Here is a 9,959-nt window from a genome sequence, read left to right on the forward strand (position 1 = left end):
CTGCCTGAAATTGTGCCATACATCTCTACCAGGTCAGCACTGGTCTTGGTTAACATCCCTGCTCCACTCCTTGCCATGTGCCCTTCTGTTGCTTAATCTCTGTTTCTGTAGCTTAATCTCTGTTTGTTACTGATTGGGGACAGCGGTACCTCTCTCACAGGGCTTTGTGAAATAGATGAATTAGGGTGTGTACGGATGTTCTCACATAATCTGCATTCCCTCTTCTCCCAAAGCATTTCAATTACCTATTAATATACCGTTTGCTCTATCGATTTGCTCTAACAATGTGTTCCTCCTTGTTATTAATAGTCCATCTTTCCCCGTCAAAGTATAAGCTCTATTTTGTTTCCCACTGTATCTCCAGTGCTTAGAACAGTGTCCAGCGCAAAGTGAGCACTGAACAAGAAAGATGAAAGAATAAAAATGGCAGCCTGGCTTGCAGGGCTAGTGCTTCATCATGCCTCATTGTTGCTATGGTGACATTGGAGACTGCCAGAAGATTCTCAGCTTCAGTAACTGTTTTTATCCGGCTCACCCATTGGCCACCGGTGTCTCCGCTGTAGCAGCCAGAAAACTACAACTCCCGGCAAGCTGAGCGCCTCCAGCTCCGACCGCTAAGCGTGGGCGCCTGCGCAGTAGAATCTGCCGCCCGGAGTTTTACTAGAGCGGTTCCGGGCGCAGGGTCGGATGGAAGCAGAAGAATGGGTGAGGTTGGGGGCGGGCGGGGGAGGGGGGGAACCCTTTGCTCGCTGAGCATTGTGGGGCCCCCTAGTTTCTTCTGGCTCTCTCGGGTCTAAAGGGTCTGGGTCTCAGAACATCTCACCGTGAGGTGGGTGGAGGAGACTGCTCCGGTTTCCATAGTAATGAGCCTGGCTAGGTGCGCGGAGGGTTGCTACGGGGGACTGCGGGTAGAGAGAGATCAGAGACTGGCGTTGCCATGGCAACCCTGGGGCAGACGAAGATGGGGGTGAGATGAAGGGATTTAAGGGTTGTCATGGGAGAAAATAGAATAACAGCCCGAGGAACTAACTGAGATGCTCGGAGGAACGGAGGGTGTGATGGGGAATCGGGTGTGAAATTGGGGGCGTTATGAGATACTAGGGGAGTGGGACTGTTTTAACGAATTCTTATGTAAAAAGATCGGAACGAGAATAGGGTTGTTTGTGCGGTTGTTACAGGATTCTTATAGAGACGAGTGGAGGCTTGTAGGGAGCACTGGAATGTTTGGGATTGGGGGGGGGGAGTTACAGGAAGAGTTTGATGTTGAGGTGTAATCAGAAGTTGTATGGGCTTCACTGGTGGCTCAAACGGTGAAGAATCTGCCTGCAGTGCAGGAGACCCGGGTTGGATCCCCTTCTCGGGTCGGGAAGATCCCCTGGAGAAGAGAATGGCTACCCACTCCAGGATTCTTGCCTGGAGAATTCCATGGACAGAGGAACCTGGCAGGCGACAGTCCATGGGATCACAAGAGTTCGACATGACTGAGCGGCTCACACTGTACAGCTAGGTTGTCCAATATTGTAGCAGGTACCCGCATGTGGCTAACTTACAGTGAAATATAATTAAAAATTCAGTTCTTCAGCCACACTCACTCCATTGCAAATACTGTTTTGGACACTGATGATGTAGAACATTTCCATTATCAAAGAAAGTTCTGTTGGCCGGCGCGGATATACAGGGTGAACTGGGATGTTAAAGGGAACTGGAGTTTCCTGACTCCTGACTGTCCGGACATATCTCTTATCACTTGCCATCCTGCCTCACCTACAGCGGGCTCCATCCCTTTGCAAAAACAGAACCAGCTTAATTCATTGTTTGCCCCTTCCAGTCCCTTTCCTGTATTGCTCATCCAACTCTTTGCCTTTCAGGCCTCCCAGGAGAGGATGCCCTGGACAGCCCTATTTAAAGTAGCCCACCACCCTCTTCCTACCACCAGCAACTATCCTATCTCCCTGTATTATTTCTTACAGAAGCTTTATCAGAATCTAAAAAAGTATATTGTTGCCGTCTCTGGGGTCGCACAGAGTCGGACACGACTGAAGCGACTTAGCAGCAGCAGCAGCAGCATTTATCTTTTAATTGCTCATCTTCCCCACTAGGGGGAGGTCTTGTGCTATTTACCATGAAAAATTCCAGTGCCCAGAAGAGTGCCTGGCACAAAGGGGACACTCCATAAATTTTGTTGATTAAACGAATGGAGGCGATTCAGAATTTGAGAGCTGTGGTATTACAGGGATGATTAGGAGTGTTAGAGTCATGGTAGAGTTGGGGGACATAGAAGAGGAACTGATACCAGGAATTCAAGTGTTAAGGAATTGGGACATGAGTGTTACATTAGAAAATGAATGTGTGCTCCAACTGAAAAGTAAAAATAAAAAACTTTTAAAAGAAAATGTATGAACAAAGCAAACAAACAAAAAGACACACAAATATGGGGGTGGTAGAGGAGGACTTGGGATGTTCCCTGGAACTCATTGCTATTTGCAGGATTATTAAATGCCCAGTGCCTCAGTCTCCTCATCTGTAAATGGAAATAATAGTAGTATCCATCTGATAAGTTTGAAGAATAACTAAGGAATAATACATGCAATATGTTTGGAAGACTGCCTGTCATCATCAAAATTATCACTGAAGTTAAAGCAGGAGTTGGTATACACAGGGTCCTGCCCCCTTGCTCCACCCCCAAGCTTGGTCTCATGAACCCGGGAAGAACCCTAGGGTTCCAAAAATATGGTTTGAAACCCAGTCTGCTGAAGAAGGCCATTTGAGACTGTGGGCCTGTGTTCTTTGTAGTAAAGAAAGGGTAGCAGTAACTCTTCTCTGTGTAGATAGTACAGACCTCTCTTCACAGTTGGCCTTCTTCCCTCATCAAAATCCTGTGCCTGCCCCCATGCCGATATTTAATCAGCCCTCATTGTGCCAGGTGGTTTACCTACAAGATCACCCCAAACACTCAAGGAGGTGGCTATCGTGATGGCTTTCCAGCTGGGGAAATTAAATCATAGAGGTTCAGTGACTTTCCTAAGGACACACAGCAGAGAGGAGGGTAGTTCCCTGCTCAACCTCCACCCCTGCACTTTCAATGGCTCTCATTTTAGCAAAGAATGTCTGAATGGAGTCATACACAGCAGGCCACCAATACGGCTGTCACGCATTTGTTGAGGCTCCTTCTATGTGAGCCTCAGTTTCTTCATGTGGAAAATGGGGCTAATAGTAATGCACCACGGCTGTTTTGAAAAATGAGAATGCTGTGCTTTTATTTAGCGGATGTTAAGCACATCAGTAATTGGTTATTACTATATATCTGCCCTCCCCGTTTCTTTTTGAGAGACTGAAGCAGTGGTTTGATGTTAAGTGGAGATTAGTGAAGTTACTCGGAGAAGGCAATGGCAAGCCACTCCAGTACTCTTGCCTAGAAAATCCCATGGATGGAGGAGCCTGGTAGGCTGCAGTCCATGGGGTCGCTACGAGTCGGACGCGACTGAGCGACTTCACTTTCACGCAATGGAGAAGGAAATGGCAACCCACTCCAGTGTTCTTGCCTGAAGAATCCCAGGGACGGCAGAGCCGGGTGGGCTGTCGTCTATGGTGTCGCACAGAGTCGGACACGACTGAAGTGACTTAGCAGCAGTGAAGTTACTGAGGGAGAGAAAAACCCCTTGTTAATCTCCAGATAAAAACTAGCCACTGTGCCAGAAATGCACTGCGCATGCGCATTCGGGTGGGGGATGGGCCGCTGCCTCCATTCCTATTGTGGATGCAGACTCCTGTGAATCCGCAATATACCTGAACCGAAAGGTGAGCCGACGAAGTTTGGGAAGATACGGGTCGAATCTGAAAGGCACTGGGGGAGCCCGAGGTCCGCTCAGTCCTAGTTGAAGGGACTCCCTTTATATTTCGCACCCCTCCCCGCTCGGGTAATGGTCTCGCCCGATTCTCGTTCTCTTCCACCACTCCAGGACATACCAAGTTTCCAGCAGAGGGGTGGGGTAGTAGGGACCATTCAGCAGACGAGACCCTTGTTTCCCAGGTCAAGAAAAAATGGGGGGAGGGGGAAAAGGGGGACCATACGGAGGAGGAGCGGGGAGGCCTTCAGGAGACTGTGTCAAGGGGGCGGGGCCCGGAAGACCTTTGTCAAAAAAAGCAGGCGGGGCCTCTGGATGGGCGAGTTTATTGGGTGCGAAGGTGGGAGTTGGGGTGGGCGAGTTCATTGTGTGTCCGAATGAGGGGAATGAATGGTTGGGAGAGACCATTGTTTGGAGAAATTTGGGCAATGTTTGGGAGTGACCTCTGCGTGTATGAATGGGGAGGGTCAGGGTGAATGGATGTGCAGGTAACAGGTTTGAATTGTGCTTCGAGGCAGGAGTTGAATTCTGACAGAGAACAGAGGCTCTGAGATGTGGGTGAACAACAGGTGCAAACGCCCTATTGACGGAAGAGTCAAGGACCTACTTGCAGAAGGAGGGTCTGCCAGTTATGGAATGTAAGGTCCGCGGGCAAACATATGGAGAGTGATGCTGGAGAGGATGCGGGGGACATATCAGAGGGGCCTGGACGGTCAGGCTGAGGGGCCTGACGCCGTCCCACGGTACTGCGGAGCCATGGGCGGGTTGTGAGCCGGAGACAGGCAAGATCAGCTCTGGGTGTAGAAAGACCTGCCTGGGGCCGTGTGCGAAATGGACTGGAGAGGAGAGACTGGAAGCAGGGAGGCCCGGGAGCTAGGCTGGGCGAAGACACCGGTTTCAGGGCTGTGGCGAGGGAGAGTACAGTGTGTAGCTGGTGGAGGAGGCCATGGGAATGTCTGCCGTTGTTCCGAGGAGGGTCTTGGAGAGAAAAGGCCTTCCTTGCCACGCGCCTCCACCCCCCCCCCCCCCCCCCGCCAAAAGCACATGAGAACTCTGAGTTCTCCCTTTCAACACCAGCGGCGTGGAGAAAACCCTCCCTGTCACCTCCCTTCTTTCTTCCTCAGCCCCCTTTGCCTCCTCACCACTAGGAGTTGACCTGTAGCAGGCCTGCCTCACCCTCCCTTCAGCACCCAGAGCCCAAGAGCTGATCAGGGATAGACTCCACCTCATGAAGCCGGGAGATGGAGAAGTGGATCCCGGAGAACCCCCAGACTGTCTGGGGTTTGATCCATCTCACCTGAGGACACACCCTGAGGATGCTGAGGACCCAGAAGAAGAGGTGAGACCCCACCGCAGGGGCTGGGTCTCAGTCTGCATAGAGGTTCAAGCAGCTATGAGTTTGATCCCCAGGTCTATCACCTCCTGGCTTGATGAGAAGGAAAGGTCTCGGGGGGAAGTGACATTAGACCAAAGACTCGATCAAGGTGAGGGAGGGGAAAAGGGTCCCAGGCACCAACTCCCTTGAGGAGGCTTTGGGTGTGGCCAGAGCCTGGTGGGCCTAGGGGAGACAGGAGAGATGAGGTCAAAGGGGGAACGCAGGCGGGTCGTGCAGGGCCTCCTGGGTCTTGGTGAGGACTCTTCAGGGCACTGAGCGGAGAACCGACGTGAGCTCACGTAGGTGTTAACAGGCGCCCTCTGGCGGCCGCGTGGGGAACAGACCTGGGGATTGGGGTTTGAGGCAGGGATTCGAGAGAGCAGACAATTGCAGTAACCCGGGCAAGAGATGGGGCTTCCCAGGTGGCACCAGCGGTAAAGAGCCCGCCTGCGAGTGCAGAAGACATAAGAGACGCGAGTTCGATCCCTGGGTCGGGAAGATCCCTTGGAGGAGGGCACGGCAACCCACTCCAGTATTCTTGCCAGGAGAATCCCATGGACAGAGAAGCCTGGCGGGCTACGGTCCATAGGGTCACAAAGAGTCGGACACGACTGAGCACGCCGCACGGGCAAGAGGTGATTGGGCTCATAAGAGGGTGCTGTCTGTGGAGGTGATGAGATGTGGTCCGATTCTGGATGTATTTTCAAGTTGGCGCCAACAGGCTTAATAAGGGATTAGATGAAGGTGTGTGAGAAAGAGGTGGCAGGTTTTTGCCCCGAGCACTTGGAAGGGAAGAAGCTGTCTTTTCCTCAGATGAAGGTATCAGAAGGGCCAGGCGTGGAGTGAGGGGACAGGACTTCAATCATAACCCGTTTGATCCGCATCGCCGCCGCTCCAGGAGGGAGGTCCCGTTATCTGCCCATTTTGCAGATCAGACAGTTGCAGTTTCAAGCCATGGCCATGCCTAGGCAGCTGTGGAATCGGGGGAGAGGGGGCGGATGACCCTAGGACTGTGCCCTCTCTCCACCTCTCCCAGGCGCCCGGAGGAGCCGAGGCGGAGTCGGGGACCCTGGTGCAGCTCATCGACGAGCACGGGGCGTACTCGACCGCGCGCCTGGTGCCCGACGGTTCCGTGGAGGAGCGCTCCGAGAAGAGGGGGCCAGGCTTGCTCGGCGCCGGCTCTGAGGGCTGGGAGGGGCTGGCACGGCCCAGGCGATTCAGCTGCGCCGCCTGCGGGAAGGCCTTCAAGCGCGCGTGGGAGCTGCTGAGCCACGAGGTGGTGCACACGGTCGCGCGGCCCTTCCGCTGTGGTCTGTGCGCGGCCGCCTTCAAACGCCACTCGGACTGCAAGAGTCACCGGCTGGTGCACAGCGACGAGCGGCCGCACGGCTGCGACGCCTGCGGCAAGCGCTTCAAGCGAGCCAGCAACCTACAGGTGCGGTCCGCGGGGCGGGGCCAAAGGAGGCGGGGCCTGCAGAAAAGGGGTAGGGCTGAACGGGGATGGGTGAGGTGTCCAGAGATGGGCGGGGCCTGTAGAAAGGGGCGGGGCAGGGTGTTGAACCAGATGTTGTTCAGCTGCTCGTCGCGTCTGACTCTGCGACTCCATGGAGTGCAGCACGCCAGGCTTCCCCGTCCTTCACTATCTTCCGGAGTTTGCTCAAACTGACGTCCATTGAGTCCAGGGACCCTGAAATTCTTTGCCCAAGGAGCCCTAAGGCTGCTTCCAGGGCTCTCTCCAGATCCACCATCCCCAGGTGCACTTTGCCCCCCTCTAGCAGGAATAACCCTCTAGCCTGGAAGGGAGGCAGGGAGGCTTGGGCATCTGGGCAGGGCTGTCCATCTGTGGGTGCAATATCCCCTGAGGCCTGAGAAGCCCCTGCCAGCTGACCTGGGCCACCAAGTTCTAGTGTGCAATTCTGAGGATTCCAAAAATTGTGAATTCGAACCTAGGCTTCTAGATCATGGTGAAGGTCTATTTGTTAAGGAGAAGGAAGAACCTATTTTATTTGATAGTTTGATTTGTAGTTTTTAAAAATGCTTAAACAATTGGTATGTGTACCTTCATGGGCTTCCCTGATGGCTCAGTGGGAAAGAATTCACCTGCCAAACAGGAGGCGGGAGTTCAGTTGGGTTGGGAAGAAAGAGCCCCTGGAGAAGGGAATGGCAACCCGCTCCAGTATGCTTGCCTGGGAAATCCCATGGACAGAGGAGCGTGCGGGCTACAGTCCATGGGGTCGCCAAAGAGTCGGGCGTGAATCAGCAACTAAACCACAACAAATGTATACTTTAACCTAGTCTCTTTCCCAGAGACCTACGAGGACTAGGGGTGAATCTGTCTGGAGAGGAGTGTCGTGCAGAGATGCGTGTCCTCACTCCCTATGCTCTCCCCGTCCCTAGGAGCACCGCCGCATCCACACGGGCGAGCGTCCCTTCCCCTGCCAGTCCTGCCCAAAGCGCTTCAAGACCCCCTATGAGCTGCATCGCCACGAGCCGCTGCACGCTCCCTCGAGGCCCTTCCCCTGCCCGGACTGCGGCAAGGCCTTCGCGGCAGGGCCGGCCCTGCTTCTCCACCGGCGGCAGCACTGCGTAGACAAGCCGCACGCGTGCGGGGTGTGCGGCAAGCGCTTCACCCACAGTCACAGCCTGCGGGTGCACGAGCGTGTGCACACGGGCGATCGGCCCTTCGTGTGCCCGCTGTGCGCCAAGGCCTTCAAGCAGTCCAACGCGCTGGCCTCTCACCGCCGCGTGCATTCGGGGGAGCGGCCCTACCGGTGCGCCACGTGCGGCAAGGCTTTCAAGCAATCGTCCTACCTTGCCATCCACCGGCGCACGCACACAGGCGAGCGGCCCTACCCCTGCGACGCCTGCGGCAAAGCCTTCTCCAGGCCCTCGCTGCTCCTGCAGCATCGCCGGGTGCACAGCCCCGTGCGCCCCCACGCCTGTCGCTTCTGCCCCAGGCACTTCAAGGACCTGAACTACCGCGCAGTCCACGAGAGGCTGCACACGGGAGACACGCCCTACAAGTGTGGTCTCTGTGGCAAGGGCTTCGCGCATCCCAGCAACCTGCTGCAGCATCAGAGCGTGCACCCGGATGGGTGAGGGTGGGGTGTGGGGCCGCGAGGAGGCCAACGAGGGCTCCAGAGCTGGAATGGGAGGGAACCCGGTCCAGTGGACGCCGGGTTTCGGACAGCGCCGTCCAATAGCATCTCTGCAGAAACACTGTGCATCTAGGTGGTCCAGTATCTTAGCACCAGGCCCCTGTGGTTCCTTTGAGTGTTTGAAACCTGGTTAGTGCCCCTGTGGACATGATTTTTTTTGGAGGGGTGTAACTTTTTAGTTTGCAGTCCTTTAGACTCACAAGAAGTTGCAAAGATTAGCACAGAACTTTCCCATGTACCCTTCACCCAGCTCCCTGCCATGGATACCATCTTAGCCTTCCTGGCACCATGTACCTGCGTGCATGCTCAGTCCTGTCCGATTCTTTGCGACCCCCTGGACTGTAGCCTGCCAGGCTCCTTTGTCCATAGGGTTTCCCAGGCAAGAATACTGAGTGGGTTTCCATTTTCTTCTCCAGGGGATCTCCCCGACCCAGAGATTGAACCTGTGTCTCCTGCACTGGCAGGCAGGGTTTTTGTTTTTGTTTTTACCACTGAGCCACCTGGGAAGGCTCAGCATACTCCCAATAACCAGGAAATTGATTCTCATAAGATTCTGTTAACTCAGGTACAGATCTTACTCAGAGATCACCAAAACATGAGTGACTATTTAAGCTCACTGAATTTAAGTCAATTTCCATTTAAATAGCCACCGGTGTCTACTTGCTGCCATCCTGTACAGTGCAAGTCTAAGGCCTGAAGGCATGAGGGGTGCTGGGCAGTGGCTGTGACATTTGAAGAATTGTTGTACATGCCCATGTGAGCCACTTAATATTCTTGAGAAGGACTTTTCAGAGGACCTTTAACAGAGCCTTTTTTTTTTTTTTTTCCCTTTCAAAGCCAAGAGGAAAGTTTATAAATCTCATTCCAGGGCAGAAAGTGCCCACATTGAAACCCAACACACTGGTATTATGTGGTGTAAATTTACATGGTAATAACTTTGACCAAATCACAGCTGCTCCCAGGTGTAGCCTCTTAGGTGGCCCTTTGGCTGTTTCGGCTTTCCTTATAACTAAAACATCAGTGTGGTAATGAGGTCATGTGGTCATCTTGTGTCTTCCCATGCATAAAAAAGCGCTGAATTCCTTCACTTGGAATATCTGGTTTTCCTTAAATAACAATAATCATTTGATGTTCTGACTACCTGCCCTTTGTTGCAAAACCTCTGTATGACCTGGGTCGTCCCCTTGCCTCCTCAGAGCAGTTCTCTCAGTGTCATTTGAGATGCTGCCTCCCAGGCTTGAAGTCCTAAGAATTCCCACCGAATAAAACATAACTGTCAACTTTTAGTTGGTGACTGTTTTTTTTTTAAGTCGACGATGCAATTGTCTGTGTAGTACTGTGCCATAATAGATCTATAATACTTTTCACACAAATAATACATAAAAAACCAGACACTAAAAATACAGAAAACATTTTTAATCTTAGAGAACCTCAAAAAGTACAGTAGTGCAGTACAGCAGCCGGCATACAGGGGCTGGCACCGAGTGAACAGGACAGAAGAATCACTAACAGGAGGAGAGAGACGTGGTGGGGGATGGCAGAGCTGAAGGGTCATCAGCAATAGGAGACAGAGGGCAAGCC

At 53.2% G+C, this 9,959-nt stretch overlaps 1 protein-coding gene across 7 annotated transcripts; it reads left to right on the forward strand.

Moving 5' to 3' along the window:
• The first annotated feature begins 625 nt into the window (after positions 1-625).
• LOC510613 (zinc finger protein 664) lies at positions 626-9,664 on the forward strand. Of its 7 annotated transcripts, none has more exons than XM_005219475.4 (4): positions 626-705; positions 4,970-5,184; positions 6,257-6,655; positions 7,618-9,664. In XM_005219475.4, exons 2-4 carry the CDS (start codon positions 5,074-5,076, stop codon positions 8,317-8,319), a joined length of 1,212 nt encoding a protein of 403 aa, XP_005219532.1. In that variant the 5' UTR covers positions 626-705; positions 4,970-5,073; the 3' UTR covers positions 8,320-9,664. The 7 variants fall into 7 exon arrangements, with proteins under 7 accessions (XP_005219532.1, XP_005219533.1, XP_024834976.1 ...); XM_005219476.5 differs by having other exon boundaries at positions 632-705; positions 4,994-5,184; XM_024979208.2 differs by lacking the exon at positions 626-705 and adding an exon at positions 3,632-3,798.
• Positions 9,665-9,959: the final 295 nt, after the last annotated feature.

The sequence above is a fragment of the Bos taurus genome, chromosome 18 (genome assembly GCF_002263795.3).
Source record: "Bos taurus isolate L1 Dominette 01449 registration number 42190680 breed Hereford chromosome 18, ARS-UCD2.0, whole genome shotgun sequence".
NCBI lineage: Eukaryota > Metazoa > Chordata > Mammalia > Artiodactyla > Bovidae > Bos > Bos taurus.